At 35.6% G+C, this 21,481-nt stretch overlaps 1 protein-coding gene across 1 annotated transcript; it reads left to right on the top strand.

Moving 5' to 3' along the window:
- Nucleotides 1-1,051: 1,051 nt before the first annotated feature.
- LOC144436877 (protein dbl-1-like) lies at nt 1,052-19,909 on the top strand. Its single transcript, XM_078125738.1, has 3 exons — nt 1,052-1,127; nt 3,228-3,476; nt 19,077-19,909. The coding sequence occupies exons 1-3, from the start codon at nt 1,052-1,054 to the stop codon at nt 19,907-19,909; spliced, it is 1,158 nt and encodes a 385-aa protein (XP_077981864.1).
- Nucleotides 19,910-21,481: the final 1,572 nt, after the last annotated feature.

Here is a 21,481-nt window from a genome sequence, read left to right as displayed (position 1 = left end):
TAAAGTAGAGTAGAGTAGAGTAGAGTAGAGTAGGATACGTGCGCATTGTTATGGCTGATATATGTTCCAAATTGTATGAAATATGAAGCCTGCATTCAACAGATATGGCCGCCGGTTTAATTACCGAAAGCCATTAATTATGCAAATTGCTCATTAAAACTAAAACTATGCGAACTTGCTTTTTAGGATGTGTACTTTGAAATGATTTTGATGTATATACCAAATGTTGCATAATTTGAAGAGCGCATTCTTAACAAATAATTAATTATGCAAATTATTCATCAAACAATAAACTTTATAAGACATATGTGCTTTACTATTGTTGACATACTACCAAATTATATTGAATTTGAAGCATGCGTTCCTAAGTTATAGCCTAACTGACTTACAACCGTTAATTATGCAAATGACTAATTATGTTAATTGGATGTCTAATCAGTTCTTGTCATTGCTATATGGAAGACGTGTAGCAGGTTTCATTAGAATCGATGCAGTAGTTTTTGAGATATCGTGTCCACAGACAGACCAGTGGGCAAACAAACACACACTCACAGACACCGCACAGACAAAAGCATAACATACCCCCCCCCCCCCCCCCTTATGGGAGGTAAAATGAATAGCAAAACTCAAAACATTTTAAGGATATCTCCACAGGGACTGGCGCCAGTCTAAACACGTCCGATCACTAAGACAATCATCTGGTTACCAGGTCCTTGTCGTGGTGTTAAAAATTCGAGGCCGAGGCCTACTGAGTCATCCACAAATCTTAATAATGTTGAAAAGATGTTGAAAGAATTTTTGAAAGGACAACAAATTTATGTTTTCCCAGTATATCGTTGAAAGACACCGTGACACTGTCTGAGATATTCTGTCAGGTGGTACTAGCGAATTGTGAACCCCAAAAGTGATCATTGAGGAAGGGGTTCGATTGAGATCTGGCTAATAGCTTTACAGCCTCCCCCACCCCCGAAAACACGAAAACGAAAGAATCCATCATAACGATTGTTTATGGGATGAGGGCGGTCTAACAACAAGTGACCGAGCGGTCGAAATGGCGCTGCTTGCTGCTTCTGTTATTCTTCACTCTCGAGTTTCTTGTTGCACAAATGGTACAAGAGATGGACAAGGTGAACCTCAGATGTTGTATTAGTAGAGCACTATCTAGAAACAGTTCAACTGTACTAAAATTGAGAATAACCATAGTATAGTGGTGAAGTGCTTGTTGTTCTCAGGCCAATATCCCCTATCAGGCCAAAAACTTCCTACAAAATGTATCCCTCATCATCATCATCATCATCATCATCATCATTATCATCATATTTTTATTCACTTGCCATTACACAAATGAATGTGTTATCATTGCAAAATATAGTGGCATTTGTTGTTGCTATGGACGTGGTTACAGTTGCTAAGGCGTTTTCTTACGTCTTGATCAATGTCTGCAGAATAACACTTCTAGAAACATCATATTTTAGACCTAATTTGCATATTATGGATGAGATCATCATGTGCTGAAAACCTCTTCATCTGCTAAGTTTCAGCTCACTCTGCCCTGTGGTTTCCGAATCAAAGATGTTTGACCCAAAATACACACCTTTAGACCTACTATGCATATCGCTAATGTGGTCACTGGTGTCATGAACAATTCTTTATCTACACATCCCTAAGAACATCTAAAAAATTTAGACCAATCTGCCGAGTAGTTTTTGAATTTAAGTTCTTAAAAAAAAAAATCATTTTTGACCCAAATCACACACCTGTTGTACGATCATCTTGATACTGCGGTTGTGCTAAAAATAGAAAATTACTCATATCAACATGGCATGAACAAATCTGGACAACCTCCCCAAGGAACATAGTCGGTTTAAAAAAAGACGATTGACGGACGACGACGGCGGCGACGACGGAGAAGCAACCTAACCCAGCTCCGCTCAGGTTCTCGCTGACAGCGGAGCTACAACAGCTCTTTTGACGTTTCTTCTCTTTTTACATAAATTTATATGGATCGGGTAATTTAATAGACATTATTACAGGTCATCGTTGCAACAATGCTTAGTAACTTTCACGGTATAATAACCTCAGAGCACTAATAAAACTTTTGTGGTCCGAGCTAGCTCTGGATAGATGCGTTCGATATAGCTCCGACACATCTCTGTTTCTGAGTTATCAAAGTGCATATATCCAGAGCTAGCTAGGTCCGCGCTATTAGTGAAGAGGTGCTGAACTCGACATCAGCAAAAAACATTGAAAATGCGAAGGAAATGAAGAGGTACAGGTAATGAAATCTTGCCCATTCCTAGGTTAATCGGAACATTCTTTCACACTATACTATACGCCACATGCCATTTCACACGCATAGGATAACCAGGTCTTCAGTACATCAACTCACATTTGCGTTCATACGCAGACACGACGCGACATTACATATACTGCACTTCTCGAATTCTCCATGAGAGCGAGATGTACGAACTTTTTCTCAAATGTAGGTCATTTTACAGTCTGTAATTACTACGCAAGTTAAAAGAGTTCATTCCGGGTGATGTGTATTAATTACACCATACAACTTTTTCTAACGTATGGAATGAAAACCAACATGGCCATTTGTCGAAAAAGAAATGCACTCAAAGTTCGGATGATTGACACATTGGATGTCAGGTTAGTCTTCCACGATTGCCACAGGATACTCGAGAACTTCGTTGATTCTCTAGTCTAAATGTATGTTACCGTGAACCCGGGCGCGCGCTGTTGATGACCTTGATAAACTTACTACCAATCAGAGATGAGGTAAGTAGCACTATTGAACAGTGAAAGTGTGCATTGTCGAGTGTGATTGGCTACAGTTATGTTACACCTGACGTCGTAAGTCAAGGTTGGCATATTAACAGCACACTGGAAAGGACAGTGGAAATTTTTCACTTCATTATCACATCAGTATTTAACATTTTATCATACACAGTGCAAAGACGTATAAATTCGCCGATAAAAGACTCACAATTTCATTCCGTGGAAGATTTCGTGTTTCTCTCTCTGTACCATACACGGCTCAGTGGAAACTGACGGAATTAGAGAAAACGGCTGTAGAATTTACAGACAACAAAGTTTTCGACTGCAAGATTAAGACAACATGGCAATATCATTTCTCTGCAAAAATTTCACTTCAATGATGATAGTGCTCTGCATTTTTCTCTCCCGTCTGGTAAAACTTTCGTTTGTTGATTCTGCACTAGTTAAGAACACTTCAAGACATCTAACCGACTACGATGACCTGGGAAGAGAGTTCCCCGAATTGTTTGGGTTAAAATTGGCAACAAAACCAGAGATGTTGGATATAAAGCCCCATCCCCCGAAGTACATGTTAGATTTATACACCCAGTTGCAATTGGCAGAGAGTACGGAGACAACATCGTCTGCATGGCAGCGTGATACAATATCACCTTACAACGAAGGCATGATACAAAGCTATCTACTGCAGAAAGGTACGTAAGTATATTTTTCGTAGACACTACTACGTAATCTCGATATCTCTAAAAACCAAATCAAGTAGTTTATATTTTGAATAATGCCGCCATCGTGAATATACAATGAAAATATAGCCATAACGTTTAGTGAATTAATAAAAGAATGTGGGAAAATATGCTGGGAAGTGGGAATGGGTTGTACAAATTATGCATTGCAAGATTTAGCAAAACAAGTCGTAAATAAATGAATGAATGAAGGAATGAATGAATGTACGTGCCTAAATTCTGTTATTTGTTCTTGGTATTTTGAGAAGTTAGATTTTCGATGTTCAGCCACTATCAAATATTGCTCTAACTACAACATTACTGATTTGGCAAATAAAAGTTTAACTGTACGATTTGTGTCACTTGGCATTGCAAAATTGTTATCAAATGAATTGTTAATAGCGAATGATGTACTGTTTGACAAAGGGGGAAAGGAGGGGGAGTGGGGAGGGGGGTCAGTATCATGAATCATGGGGAATAAAAGTGGTCATTTATGAATAACGAAAATTAAACAAGTCGATCATGAATCACAGAAAATATAATACCGGTAGCAAAATTTAGTAAGTTTTTAATGTTGCTTCTTATATAGCGCTTTCCCACCCAGTCTGGGTGCTCAAAGTGCTTTACAATTATTACCCCTGGCTTGGATCTATAGCAGCACAACAGCCCTTTATACTTCCTCAACTCCCTAGGGAGCATACAATCCATTGCAGCCTTAATAAGCACATAGGATTAAAGCATTCACATTGCAACCTCTATCCTACCAGGTCCCCAATTATACAGCTGGGTTGACTAAGGCACAGTCATGGTTCAAATCTTGCCCATTAGGGACTTTAGCCACTCAGAAACAATGGCATTGGTGTTACTCAAACCTGCAACCTAGAGATTCCAAGCCAATCACTCTAACCATTTGCTCATCATGACTCCACTTTGCTTTCCTCTGTATTTAGAATAAGATGAAAACTGAAATTTTCATCAACTGTCAAAGTTTTCTAAGAAAGTACTTCTGTTCTGAATAGCAACTGAAAGAAAAATAACAAAATAAGAAGTAGAATTTACATCTGTATAAACTAACACTATATACCGGTATAGTGAAACTTTACAAGATCTTGGAATAGACAAAATAGTTCGAAAGAAGAAGTGTAATAGAAAATCAGGAATACAGATATCTGTGTGTTAGTCAAAGTTTGGTGTGTATGCAAAGATCGTCTCTACTTCAGAGTAATAGTCAATGGTTAAAGACTAAATATACAGTATTTTCTTCATTTCCCAACACAAATGATATGTCAAACCATCGACAATCACACCTTGTACAACATGCCAATTTGCAAATTATTGACCACAAAAGCATGTTTTAGTTCATCTTAGACTATCTTCAATGAAATGTTCAACAGTCGAAAGCTACCAATATAAGTCTATGACATCACTTTCACAAGATCATGGAATCACAAGAAATAAGATATTTCATGAATTCAATGATTTCAGTCATTCATGGCTCACATAAAATACATGTTACAGATCACAGTTGGTTTTTTTTTTAGCCTTTTCACAAATAACAGGAAATAAAAAGTTGCAGTCATGAATCACAAGAAAACACTTTCCCCCTCTTGTGTAGCTCTTTACAACAACTGGTATTACTAAATGTAAATGACTGCAAGTTGATTCACTTTATCTTCCTGATTGAATACACCATGGTTATACCATCATAATGCTAGTGGTACTGAAGCTATGAAGATGGGATCAGCGTTTCTCGTTTTTTTCTCTGCTAACACAGGCAGTATAGTAGTACTAGCAGTAAATAGCCAGCACATATAGTAAACATTTTATATCTTGCCTTCAGGAAGAACCTTAAAACATACTTTACATGCTTGTTCACGAAAGTTTTCAATATTTAACTGTACAGCACCTCTGAACTCTACTTCGTGTTGGATACAGATGTTCTATAAATGTTATGATTGATTGATTGATACATCTTAATATATTGGCTAACCATTTACTGTTTATCTGGTGATTGGTTTAATACAAATTTAAAATTGTCAGTGTAACTGCTACAACAGCAATTTAAATATATGGGACTTTTTTCATTTGGTTGCAAGGATTATATAAAAAGTGAAAACTTCTGACGAGTTGTGCATAACAGTGAGAAAAAAGAACTAAAACAACACAGCATGAACACTAGAATCAGTCTTTATTCGGCCAGTTAATGGAGTGTGAGGATTCTGCAAACTGTAGCCAGTAAATGGAGTGTGAGGATTCTGCAAACTGTAGCCAGTTAATGGAGTGTGAGGATTCTGCAAACTGTAGCCAGTTAATGGAGTGTGAGGATTCTGCAAACTGTAGCCAGTAAATGGAGTGTGAGGATTCTGCAAACTGTAGCAAAATAAGGGAAACATAAAAAGACAACAGAAAAATTAATTTTACTAAAAAAATCTTATAATTCTAGACAACACAGTTGCTATCTCTTCCATCATACAGAGCAGATTTGTCTCTAATATAGCATCTAAACAGAATATTTTACTTTTTACCATTACCAGTGCATTGTCCTTCCTGAACTTTTAGCCCATGGTTTATTAATTTATGTGTTGTCTAGAGTGTATATCTTAAAAGGTCAAATCAAATATTAATAATTATTTGTATGAAAACAAACTGCATTGCTTAAAACTTCACATAACAATAAATAAGCCTTCATAGAAGACATAGCCCCCAACTGGTGTGTTGTATGGTCAAGTGATTGCCAAAATAGGAAACTTGCAAACCTGCCATGTTGAATGTTGCATCATGGGAAATGTGATAATAAATACTAATGAATCGGTATTGTAAGCAATATTGTTACATTGTTTGCAACCACGAATGATCAATTCATAGTTACCCTGACAATTGTGGGAGGTTCTTTTATTGGTAGCCCAGATTAGGTATTACGATAACCACAGATGATCCCATAGTCCTTTACGTCTGAGCATGCTCAGTCTGGATTGCAAGTTCCCTATTTGAATGGCATTTCTAGATACAAAATTTCATAATCTATTGACCAATTTGTTATTTGACCTTGGGGTGATCCTGTAAGAGTTGCATATACCTATTCTCTGTATCTTGATTTTGATAAGAAACCCTGTTGAAAATATTGAGTAGATTTTAATTCACTAGGCTCTCCCATCCTAAACAATTATTCAGGCTATGTATGTCCACCTCAAAAATGTGTATACGTGCGTTAATAAGAACTGTCCTCTGTCTGTTGATCGATACCAGAAAATGCCAGTATTTTTTGAACTTTTTCCAAAGATTTTTGTTTTTCTCTTGAGATACTTAAAGACAGGTGTTGAAAACACCTCTCAAGTTGGATAAACATCCACAGCTTGTCTCCAATCATAAAGAACTTAAAAGAATAAAGATATTGTCCTATTGAATACATGCGTACCTAAGAAAATACCCCCCAAAAAAGAGGTTGACATTTTTAAGCTACACAAAAATGGTATACCTTTACTGTACTAGAGCAGTATTGTGTACATCATCCCCAGAGTTCAGCCATAAATGTTGTTTCCTTTTTGTACACCCAGAGATTTTAGGTCAGATCAGTAATTTGAATAAATAAAGTTTACCTACAAGCTTGTAGATATCATTGATTGAAGTTTTGCCTGAATAAAAAAGCAGGAATATTGTGGAGAACATCAAGTATCGAATATTTCAGACCAATTTTAGAAGTGGTCTTCTTTATGGTGAAATCCATGCCAAATTTCACTGACCCACACTCCAATATTCTGCCAAATCACTACTTAACTATAATAGCTACATATTGTACATAATTGTTTGTCCAATGCCCACAGTGAAGAATTACACTTAAACTACATGTAGTTTAAAACCAGTCAAAACTGGTTTGAAAATAATTTCAAACCAGTTGAAACTGGTTAAAACTGGTTAAATGAAACTGCTCACAACCACAAGTAAATAAATAATGAACCTTCTTTGACATTTACATCTAAAAAGCCCAAATTATGAATTATGGAGAAAATAGCTTTATCTAAACAGTTAACAAAATATTTGCATGTCTTATGATACAATTTCTGATAAATTTCTTTGAACGTACATTAAAAATTATACTTTTTAATAGATTAAGCAGAAAAATCTGTGGTTACAAAGTAAAGTGGATATCAAGTTGTAAGTTTTACAGTTTACCAAAAGTAATGAGGTAATTAAGGTTAGGAAAATATCCCATGCTCGAACAACACAAACAGCTAGGGACATGCAATTGCACAAATGTCACACAAGCTCTACAAATGAGCTTCGTTCATTTAGGCGAAAAAACCCTCCTCCTAAATAAATGTTCACAAGTGCAACATTGACACGTTTATATATAATGTAATCCATGATTATATTAAAATTGTAGTGGTCACACCACTATGATAGATGCACTGTAAAAACAGTTAACACATTACCTGTAAAAATAACACTGGAAACCCCAAAGTACAGTAAAATTATCACATTAGCAGTAAATTTTGATCAACATATAAACATCTCAATAGTAAATACAGAACTTTGATGGTGTGACAATTTTCTACATTAGCAAAGTTTGTTTATTGAGCTTTTGTGCCATATGTGTGATCATCCCTCACCATGTACCAGAATGAAATGACAAAGTCACCTTAAAGTATGAACAATGTCATACAGAGACTAGAAGGAGTATTAAGTCTAGAAGTCCAGGAGCTCAATGTCACAACCATGAGATCATCCAAAAGGGCAAGGATTTTTTACCTACAATTTCAAAATGGAATTGAAATGAGCATCGTGTTGTAAAATGAGACATTTCTGTAGATTTTAATGAATTCTACAGAAATCAGAGCTCAAATATACAGCACCTGGGCCGGCTGTGATTGATTAACAAGTTGAAATATGCTGAAATTCAAGTTACGTGAGACCTTGACGTGTATCATTTGTAGACAACAGATGTGTCTGGTATGTGAAGGTTGCCAGAAAAACAAATCTCTGTACTTCATGTTGTGCTAAACCCAGATTTTCGTGTCGACCACCACGTACCGTACGTGGTCATCGTCTATTTACAACAGGTAACACTGAAATAAAGCACTTTCTCTATGTGCTACACTCATTTATAGCATTCACATCAAGTATAAAAGTATATTAATTCAATTGGTTTATTTACAAGCCTAGAATGAGGCCTTTCTAATGTGGTCAATTAACAAATGAAACACTATACTTTTTACATTAGATATGGATGCTATAAATGATTGTGGTACATACAGAAAGCACTGTACTTTGGTGTTAGGGGTTGTATTTTAGTTTAGCTATTAAATCAGTGCAGGTGAAAGTAGGCTTGGCAAAATAGTGTACAGTATTAAAACCAAAGTGTGCTTTGTGATTCCAAATGAACTTTTGTAAATATGTAGCTGCAGCATTTCCTTCTTTCTTCTTGTTTTATAATTAATGAAGAAGATTTACTGTTTCTATCGTGATTGTGAATTATTGTCAATTCTAGATGCATCAGCAGTCATCTATAATATTACACTGACAGATACTTTGAATAACTGAACAATCTGATGTCATGTAAAAGTTCTCCGTTATGACCCATTAATTTTTCTGAATGGCTTCCCAACCAACTAGAGGGTTCAATAGGGAACTTGCAATCCAGACTGAGCATGCTCAGATGCAAAGGACTATGGGATTATCTGTGGTTATTGTAATACCTAATCTGGAGCTACTGATAAAATAAACCTCCCACAATGGTCAGGGTGACAATGAATTTTATCATTTGTGGTTGCAAACAATGTAACAATATTGTTTACAATACTAATTGATTAGTATTTATTATCACATTTCCCATGATGCAACGTTCAACATGGCGGGTTTGCAAGTTCCCTATTGTTACCATTACAGGTAGGATGTAGAATAAAGTGTAGCAAAGTCACATGACAAATCCAGCCAATAGACAGTCTAATATAATCGTGACATATCGCCATATCATGTGATCATGTGATGTAGATCATGTGATGTAAATCATGTGATGTAAATCATGAGCAGAAAAAGTACAAAAAGTCAAGTGTGCAAAACATGTAAAAAAATGTAAGCCAGCAGTGTGTCAACCTGTATCAGAAATGCATTACTATAATTGTACAGAGAAAAGTGAAAACTCCAAACATGCCAAAAGTATCAGTGTAGAGAAGATATCAAACAAATTTAATACATAAAAATAGTACTAATACCATACACTCACTGTCACAGTTTTTGGACAAGGTCCTGTTATTCGGCAATTACTATTGGATAAACACTGCAAAAAAGTAACCCCCATCATTGCTGCTTAGACATTTTCCTTAGGGTCTTTTTCAACAGGGTTTAAAGTCAGATGTAACTTTGTTGATGACATAGTCCCTGAATTTATAACCCTACATGAATGACTTAGTAATCGGAGGACAGTATTGGTAATCAGACACAAACTTCCACACCGATTTACATTTTTGTTATGTAAGCTATGAATTTTGCCACTGTTTGATTTAAATATTGGGCTAAAACATTGGTATTGTGGTATTTTAATCACTGTTACACTAAAGTTGATTGTTTTTGCAAAGGAATAATAAGTGAACACTTTCCTACTACCAAATTCAACTCTGGATTCGATCAGAACTAGTTCATGGCGCCACTTGGCACGCAAACGTGAACACTATCCGATATCTGAGGCACATTTTTGCTCCAGAGACATACCATATTTTCATTTAAAAAAACACCCAGATTTCGTGGCAAATGTCATCTAGTTTGAACAGAGCACTGGGAGAAAACTATTACTGAAATATTTGTAGATTTAAATAAGAGCGAAACGATATTCAAGTGATTTTCTAACATCTCTGTGTATTTTGATGTAGCGAAAACACTGACAACTATAGCAGTGTTGTTACATACGGTAACTTTGTGATCACCGATATTAGTGCTCTTGAAACCCGATACCACAAATTAGAGTTGAATCAAAGCTTAGTATCACCCGATCTTTCACACAAATGCTTGAGCATGACAATATGACAAGTCAATATCTGTCTGAAAACAGAGTCTGTCTGAAAACTACGACAACGAATGTAGTAAACATGAAGGCCAACATGTTATCCATGCAGTTACTATCTTAAAGATAACAATCTAACTTTTGTTTTCAGTTGCAAAGGCAATTATTTATAAGGATTTTAAAAATTGGAGGTCATCCATACTTAATACTATATATTTCTGCTTGAAACTTCCTGTGAACTTTTTTACATTGTAACCGTTTTGGACTGTTAGCAATTCACATTCTTGCACTGAAATAACCTCATCAATATGAGACTCAGCTCAGCAATTATGAGAGAAGTATCACTGCAGTCAGTCCAGAAGTTTTCGACTTCAAAACGCTTGACCAAACATCATTACTTTTCTTCATAATAGTAAACGTGGGAACTTTTGTTGTTGAGATAACTACTGGTTCTACCTTACATAGATAGTAAATGTCAGGAGTATTAAGTTAAACTTATTTGGCAGGCTATTCATTCAGGTACTCATGTATGTATTTATAGCATCCATACGAACTCTTCGCCTTTGCGATAATTTGGTGCTAGCTGACACAGATCATGATAAGAAATTCTAGCGGTAAATGTCAATGTATTTGTTGAGCTACCGTTATCTTTAGGGGATAAGTAAAAAACAACATTAAACACCGAGATATAAATTCAAAACAAGCGTATAACAAACAAGTTGACATCATTATTGTACATATGGCATACAAGGCGAACCCCATAATATAAACAGTGACTCAAATGAGGATGGTTGCTTACTTTTCTGATATATACACTAGACTAAGTATCATCTTCAAACCTGGTATACACTAGACTAAGTATCATCTTCAAACCCGGTATACACTAGACTAAGTATCATCTTCAAACCCGGTATACACTAGACTAAGTATCATCTTCAAACCCGGTATACACTAGACTAAGAATCATCTTCAAACCTGGTATACACTAGACTAGTATCATCTTCAAACCCGGTATACACTAGACTTAGTATCATCTTCAAACCTGGTATACACTAGACTAAGAATCATCTTCAAACCCAGTATACACTAGACTAAGTATCATCTTCAAACCTGGTATACACTGGACTAAGAATCATCTTCAAACCTGGTATACACTAGACTAAGTATCATCTTCAAACCCGGTATACACTAGACTAAGTATCATCTTCAAACCCGTTATACACTAGACTAAGTATCATCTTCAAACCCGGTATACACTAGACTAAGTATCATCTTCAAACCCGGTATACACTAGACTAAGTATCATCTTCAAACCTGGTACACACTAGACTAAGTATCATCTTCAAACCTGGTATACACTAGACTAAGTATCATCTTCAAACCCAGTATACACTAGACTAAGTATCATCTTCAAACCTGGTATACACTAGACTAAGTATCATCTTCAAACCTGGTATACACTAGACTAAGTATCATCTTCAAACCCGGTATACACTAGACTAAGAATCATCTTCAAACCCAGTATACACTAGACTAAGAATCATCTTCAAACCCGGTACACACTAGGCTAAGAATCGTCTTCAAACCCGGTATACACTAGACTAAGAATCATCTTCAAACCTGGTATACACTAGACTAAGTATCATCTTCAAACCCGGTATACACTAGGCTAAGTATCATCTTCAAACCTGGTATACACTAGACTAAGTATCATCTTCAAACCCGGTATACACTAGGCTAAGTATCATCTTCAAACCTGGTATACACTAGACTAAGTATCATCTTCAAACCTGGTATACACTAGACTAAATATCATCTTCAAACCCGGTATACACTAGACTAAGTATCATCTTCAAACCTGGTATACACTAGACTAAGAATCATCTTCAAACCCGGTATACACTAGACTATCATCTTCAAACCCGGTATACACTAGACTAAGTATCATCTTCAAACCTGGTATACACTAGACTAAGTATCATCTTCAAACCTGGTATACACTAGACTAAGTATCATCTTCAAACCTGGTATACACTAGACTAAGAATCATCTTCAAACCCGGTACACACTAGGCTAAGAATCATCTTCAAACCTGGTATACACTAGACTAAGTATCATCTTCAAACCCGGTACACACTAGACTAAGTATCATCTTCAAACCTGGTAAACACTAGACTAAGTATCATCTTCAAACCTGGTACACACTAGACTAAGTATCATCTTCAAACCCGGTATACACTAGACTAAGTATCATCTTCAAACCCGGTATACACTAGGCTAAGTATCATCTTCAAACCCGGTATACACTAGACTACGTATCATCTTCAAACCCGGTATACACTAGGCTAAGTATCATCTTCAAACCCGGTATACACTAGACTAAGTATCATCTTCAAACCTGGTATACACTAGACTAAGTATCATCTTCAAACCTGGTATACACTAGACTAAGTATCATCTTCAAACCTGGTATACACTAGACTAAGTATCATCTTCAAACCTGGTATACACTAGACTAAGTATCATCTTCAAACCTGGTATACACTAGACTAAGTATCATCTTCAAACCTGGTATACACTAGACTAAGTATCATCTTCAAACCTGGTATACACTAGACTAAGTATCATCTTCAAACCTGGTATACACTAGACTAAGTATCATCTTCAAACCTGGTATACACTAGACTAAGTATCATCTTCAAACCTGGTATACACTAGACTAAGTATCATCTTCAAACCCGGTATACACTAGACTAAGTATCATCTTCAAACCTGGTACACACTAGACTAAGTATCATCTTCAAACCTGGTATACACTAGACTAAGTATCATCTTCAAACCTGGTATACACTAGACTAAGTATCATCTTCAAACCTGGTATACACTAGACTAAGTATCATCTTCAAACCTGGTATACACTAGACTAAGAATCTACTTCAAACCCGGTATACACTAGACTAAGTATCATCTTCAAACCTGGTATACACTAGACTAAGTATCATCTTCAAACCTGGTATACACTAGACTAAGAATCATCTTCAAACCTGGTATACACTAGACTAAGTATCATCTTCAAACCTGGTATACACTAGACTAAGTATCATCTTCAAACCCAGTATACACTAGACTAAGAATCATCTTCAAACCTGGTATACACTAGACTAAGTATCATCTTCAAACCCAGTATACACTAGACTAAGTATCATCTTCAAACCTGGTATACACTAGACTAAGAATCATCTTCAAACCTGGTATACACTAGACTAAGTATCATCTTCAAATCCGGTATACACTAGACTAAGAATCATCTTCAAACCTGGTATACACTAGACTAAGTATCATCTTCAAACCCGGTATACACTAGGCTAAGTATCATCTTCAAACCTGGTATACAGTAGACTAAGTATCATCTTCAAACCCGGTATACACTAGACTAAGTATCATCTTCAAACCCAGTATACACTAGACTAAGTATCATCTTCAAACCTGGTATACACTAGACTAAGAATCATCTTCACACCCAGTATACACTGGACTAAGTATCATCTTCAAACCCAGTATACACTGGACTAAGTATCATCTTCAAACCTGGTATACACTAGACTAAGAATCATCTTCACACCCAGTATACACTGGACTAAGTATCATCTTCAAACCCAGTATACACTATAGACTAAGTATCATCTTCAAACCCAGTATACACTGGACTAAGTATCATCTTCAAACCCGGTATACACTAGACTAAGTATCATCTTCAAACCTGGTATACACTAGACTAAGTATCATCTTCAAACCCGGTATACACTAGACTAAGAATCATCTTCAAACCTGGTATACAGTAGACTAAGTATCATCTTCAAACCCGGTATACACTAGACTTAAGTATCATCTTCAAACCCGGTATACACTAGACTAAGTATCATCTTCAAACCCAGTATACACTGGACTAAGTATCATCTTCAAACCCGGTATACACTAGACTAAGTATCATCTTCAAACCCAGTATACACTAGACTAAGTATCATCTTCAAACCTGGTATACACTAGACTAAGAATCATCTTCACACCCAGTATACACTGGACTAAGTATCATCTTCAAACCCAGTATACACTGGACTAAGTATCATCTTCAAACCCAGTATACACTGGACTAAGTATCATCTTCAAACCCGGTATACACTGGACTAAGTATCATCTTCAAACCGGCCGGTATACACTAGACTAAGAATCATCTTCAAACCCGGTATACACTAGACTAAGTATCATCTTCAAACACGGTATACACTAGACTAAGAATCATCTTCAAACCTGGTATACAGTAGACTAAGTATCATCTTCAAACCCGGTATACACTAGACTAAGTATCATCTTCAAACCTGGTACACACTAGACTAAGTATCATGTTCAAACCTGGTACACACTAGACTAAGTATCATGTTCAAACCTGGTATACACTAGACTAAGAATCATCTTCAAACCTGGTATACAGTAGACTAAGTATCATCTTCAAACCCGGTATACACTAGACTAAGTATCATCTTCAAACCTGGTACACACTAGACTAAGTATCATCTTCAAACCTGGTACACACTAGACTAAGTATCATGTTCAAACCTGGTATACACTAGACTAAGTATCATCTTCAAACCCGGTACACACTAGACTAAGTATCATCTTCAAACCTGGTACACACTAGACTAAGTATCATCTTCAAACCCGGTATACACTAGACTAAGAATCATCTTCAAACCTGGTATACACTAGACTAAGAATCATCTTCAAACCTGGTATACACTAGACTAAGTATCATCTTCAAACCCGGTATACACTAGACTAAGTATCATCTTCAAACCTGGTATACACTAGACTAAGAATCATCTACAAACCTGGTATACACTAGACTAAGAATCATCTTCAAACCTGGTATACACTAGACTAAGAATCATCTTCAAACCCGGTATACAGTAGACTAAGTATCATCTTCAAACCCGGTATACAGTAGACTAAGTATCATCTTCAAACCCGGTATACAGTAGACTAAGTATCATCTTCAAACCCGGTATACAGTAGACTAAGTATCATCTTCAAACCTGGTATACACTGGACTAAGAATCATCTTCAAACCCGGTATACACTAGACTAAGTATCATCTTCAAACCTGGTACACACTAGACTAAGTATCATCTTCAAACCCGGTATACACTAGGCTAAGTATCATCTTCAAACCTGGTATACACTAGACTAAGAATCATCTTCAAACCTGGTATACACTAGACTAAGTATCATCTTCAAACCCGGTATACACTAGACTAAGTATCATCTTCAAACCTGGTATACACTAGACTAAGAATCATCTACAAACCTGGTATACACTAGACTAAGAATCATCTTCAAACCTGGTATACACTAGACTAAGAATCATCTTCAAACCCGGTATACAGTAGACTAAGTATCATCTTCAAACCCGGTATACAGTAGACTAAGTATCATCTTCAAACCCGGTATACAGTAGACTAAGTATCATCTTCAAACCCGGTATACAGTAGACTAAGTATCATCTTCAAACCTGGTATACACTGGACTAAGAATCATCTTCAAACCCGGTATACACTAGACTAAGTATCATCTTCAAACCTGGTATACACTAGGCTAAGTATCATCTTCAAACCTGGTATACACTAGGCTAAGTATCATCTTCAAACCCGGTATACACTGGACTAAGTATCATCTTCAAACCCGGTATACACTAGACTAATCATCTTCAAACCCGGTATACACTAGACTAAGTATCATCTTCAAACCCGGTATACACTAGACTAAGAATCATCTTCAAACCTGGTATACACTAGACTAAGTATCATCTTCAAACCCGGTATACACTAGACTAAGTATCATCTTCAAACCCGGTATACACTAGACTAAGTATCATCTTCAAACCTGGTATACACTAGACTAAGTATCATCTTCAAACCCAGTATACACTAGACTAAGTATCATCTTCAAACCTGGTATACACTAGACTATGAATCATCTTCAAACCCGGTATACACTAGACTAAGAATCATCTTCAAACCTGGTATACACTAGACTAAGTATCATCTTCAAACCCGGTATACACTAGGCTAAGTATCATCTTCAAACCCGGTATACACTAGACTAAGTATCATCTTCAAACCCGGTATACACTAGACTAAGAATCATCTTCAAACCCGGTATACACTAGACTAAGTATCATCTTCAAACCTGGTATACACTAGACTAAGTATCATCTTCAAACCCGGTACAAAGACTGTTCTACAACTGTTAATTTGTCACCTCATCAACTCTTTATTAACTCCAAGTAACTGAGCATATTAAAATTCAACTGTCTACATGCGAGTACTATCATGGATAGACATGAATTCTGTTCAGCATACTGAATTATTCCACATGGTTTTTCACCATATTGTCAGTATCAAATTAAATATATCACAGACTGCTTTATGTCACTGTGGCAGTAGCTGTTTATAGTAATACTTAATTTACATGTCAAAAATCAGATCATCTTGCCTTGACCATACAATCATTTAGACATCCCAACAAATATCCCCTGGAAATCAAATGTCAGACCAATCTGCCCAGTATTTTGGAGTTATATTCATTTTTAGACCTTAAATTTATATATCGACAATGTATGTTTCATTATCTTATGATGTAAATCTCTGACGGTATTTCTTTCTGCATCTACATTCCTTTTAACTGTGTGATTTGTATTATTATATAATGTAAGCTCCTTCACTTGTAATAATAACAATAATAATAATAATAATAATAATAATAATAATAATCTTTATTCGTCCAAATAAATGTCATATATGTTAGTATCACTCCCCATTGCGAGCAATCAGTTTGAGCACAATTATTTTCAAACTGCAATAATGATTCATGTTTAGTGGAGAGTGAAGCCAAATGACAGATCACGATGTAGACAGGCTAAGAAACAGATACTGTCCTCAGACGCCATATACGCAGAGCAACAGCGAGGCTAATATGATGTCTGAGGACGGTATCTATCTTGTACCCAAAAGACAATCCACATAGTATTTCTCAAACACCTTTTCAAATACACTGATCATTGATTGCACCATATACCACAAAATGGTTCACTTTCAAATAGTCTGCCCATAGACAAAGCATTGGTTGTCGCATATTCTCCGTTCAATGTAAACGCTGCATTGTCTAAATCTCATAACTTCTGTGTTGACCGACACTGGCAATTGACTTTTCCCTGGACCCAATAATAAATAAACAAATTGTTACTTTGTAACTCATCATGTAGTGTGACCTAGTTTTCGGGTGCCTATTTATCAAAGTTGTTGATAATTATTACACCCAAGTATTACATCCAGCACTGACTATATAGTTACAGTTGTTTTGTACATTAATTGAGCTATCATCATTTTTTTTTCAAATATCAGACGCTGTGAATGTTGTCATAACCAGGTTTACATAGAAATAGTTTAAGTCAAACACCCTGCCATGTTGATGTACACATTATGCAGCCCTTACTATACCATTCATTGTGTGTTGTTATCTCAAACGGACCAAGTGGAATCCAAAAAATATCCTTCATAACAAGAACTGTTTACATTGTTATCAGCTAAATTTGGAACCCTGTTATCACACAGCATAAAATGCTTTCAATAATATATTAGTGATGACATGATGTAAACGAATGACTTAATTCCAAAGTAGGTTATGTTAATAATATGATACATATTAAAATCACTTGGGATGGGTTGCAACCTAGAGTATATATAGGTCAGCAGTATCTTATACTCAAAACTCTTATCAAATTTTCATGTCAGAGAATATTACTTTGATCATGTGTGTACTAGTTCACCTATGCCTATATAGTGTGTGTGTGTGTGTGGGGGGGGGGTTGTATTGGGCTGGGTAATGGGTATAGGTGCAAGGTGTACCCTGGTGGATTCCAATTACAAGCACAATCACTCAAAATTTAAAAAAAAAAAAACATGGGTCAAACGTCTAAGAGTATCTTTCAGCCAGAAACTAAGGGTCAAATGTCTTCACTCTGTAAGAAAACAAGAATCAAAAGTCTCAGAAAAATTGAAAACAGCAACCTGGGAACTATGTTTTTGAATATGAAAATCAACAACTCAGGTCTAAACTAAAGGGTCAAAGGTCAAACCTCTACATAAATGCATAAAAAATGGGATCAAAAGTGGTACATGAGTTGATTGAAAAGGGGGTCATAACATATGGTACATATGTATGTACTCTCACTATGTGCGTACCCCCACACTCCCTGTGAGTATACCCACCCACTCCCCGTCCCTGTCTGTCATAGTACAACCTTTGACAATATATACATGATATAGGTGACTGAAACAATTCATCTTCATTCCTAATGCAAATACATCATTGGTCGAAACAACAAAATACTTAGTAAATACTTTACATTTTAGATTTTTATCCAAATTTCTGGATAATTTCATCATATATTCCTTTCACTTAATGACAGGAAGTAGTGAAACACCTAAAAAAAAGTGTAATCTCTCTTTTATTATCTGTTATAGGGCAGGTCAAGCGAGGGTTTAAGAATCTTACATTTAAATACCAAAGTTCCATGGCTGAGGAAATCACAGCTGCAGAAATTATACTGACAAGGAGAAAGCTAAACCTGTTGCCATATCAACCTCATATGTACAGTCATTATCTGACAACACATAAAACTACAACAACGGACAATGTTAACCAAACAATCTATCCAATGAAGAGATCACCACGCTATGATGCATTTGATGTCACAAACAATATCAAGGAATGGCTGGCAGTAAATGACACAATAGAGTTTACAGTACAGCTAAACACTGTACGTCGTTCTTTTCCGGATGGATTTCCTTCATCTTCATTTCCACATCTTAATGATATCTATAGCCTACACAGGTCTCTTTCTCCTTTGTTAGTCCTATATCGTGGCATCAAACCACCTAGCAGTTGGGCTAAGCCTAATGAAAATCATAGGGGAGGTCATCAGTTACAATATGTACGAAATAAGAGAGAGTCAAGGAAAAGTAACTTCAAGAAAGATTGCAAACTAAGAGACTGGCATGTGAATTTACAAGATTTTTACTGGGGCAAATATGTAATCCAACCGCTTTCTATAGATGCCAGTGTCTGTAAAGGAGATTGCCCAGTTACAATGTTGGGATCAGGTTTCAATGCAACCCTTCATGCATTTATGAGGTACTGGGTACGTGTAAAAAAGGGCACAAAATGGCAAAGAGTGCCCAGAGTTCATTGTGTACCAATAACTTATAAGCCTATAACTGTATTGTACTTAGGGAAGGATGGTTTTGTAGTGCAATCCTTGCCAGAAGTGATACCTAAAAGTTGTGGATGTCGGTAACTCTCTCACAATATATAATGTAATATAGTAATCCCTGCCAGAAGCAGTACCTAAAAGTTATGGACATATGTCATAGCAACTTGTAGTGACAAAGACCCCTTAGGTAAGTTGTATTTTCCTTTGGCTGAATGAAGAAAAATATTGGGGAACAACATCTAATTACTCAGAGACAGCACTGGTTTAGTCTCTGCATGTACGTCAAAACAGTTGTCAAGCTTTTAGTTGATATTATATTATTATATTCCTGTTGAATACATAGTCTATTTTAAAATATCATGCAGCTTTTTTGTTTGATACAACCCTGTAGGAACCAACAAGAAACTGCATATGCCACACTTCAGTAGGAAGATCAATTTTTTTTCTAAATTTAGTCTAACTGAAATAAACCATTTAAATTTATTGCGGCTCCATGCTGGCATTTGGCACCGATGTTTTTCTTAGTATCAAATGCCAAGGAAAGGTTGTTGTATTGTCTAATTTGGATGTAATTAAAGGAAATATTGGAACTTTTTTTAGTCGTTGCCAACGCACAAATGTCTTGCATCCATTATGAACTGATTACTATATATACACCAAATTTTATATTCAATAATGCCAAGGTATCAATGTTTGTGTTCCTTGGATGTAATTTGTATATTAAAATAAACAAACACTTATAATGCTAGTACATAAACAAACACTTTTTATTTTAGGGGAAATAATTTTATTTATCTTGATATATTAACAATATTGTCCTGCATTAACTGGAGCCAATTTGCATATTAATTAGTGTTTACAAATTGATTATAGCAAGGTTTAGATATCAAAATTGTAATATGCATATTAATTAGCACTTTACAAATTGATTATAGGAACGTTTAGATGTCTAAATTGTAATATGCATATTAATTAGATTACCTATTGATTCTAGTAATGTTTAGATGTCTAAATTGTAATATGCATATTAATTAGTGTTTACAAATTGATTATAGCAAGATTTAGATGTCTAAATTGTAATATGCATACTAATTAGTAGTTTATTATGATAATGCCAAATAAACTAATGTAGAAAGAAGCCATAAGCTAGCTATGAAAATTTCTATACTTATTGATTTGAGGAAACTTAAAAATCATTAATATAAACATTTTCAAGTTACCTTTCGTATCCTGGAGAGTATAGAATTATATCAATTTGGATATTAATCAGTATTAATGATTACATATTTATTTAGATAGGTTACATATTAATGACTAACTTGTGTTTTAATACAAGAACACACAATGTATTGACTAATTTGCATATTTAATATGTAATATCAATTATACAATTATTGATTTTTTTTTTTAGTCTATGTAGATTGGTTGTATTCTAATGACTGGTTATATCTTCAATGCAAGCACACACACACCTTTTGTCAATTGACTGTAATTTGAATATTAAGTGAATAAGTAATATGAATTACACAGTTATAGATTTTTGTCTATTTAGATGGGTTGCATATTTGGATATTAGTAATCCGGTATTTTAGTCTTGTAATGTATTTAATGGGTTTTGATACAAACGTTGAAAGTTGTGGACTAAGAAATAATATA

This window comes from Glandiceps talaboti, chromosome 6, assembly GCF_964340395.1.
Source record: "Glandiceps talaboti chromosome 6, keGlaTala1.1, whole genome shotgun sequence".
Classification (NCBI taxonomy): Eukaryota; Metazoa; Hemichordata; class Enteropneusta; family Spengelidae; genus Glandiceps; species Glandiceps talaboti.
This window is presented reverse-complemented; position numbering and strand designations above follow the sequence as displayed.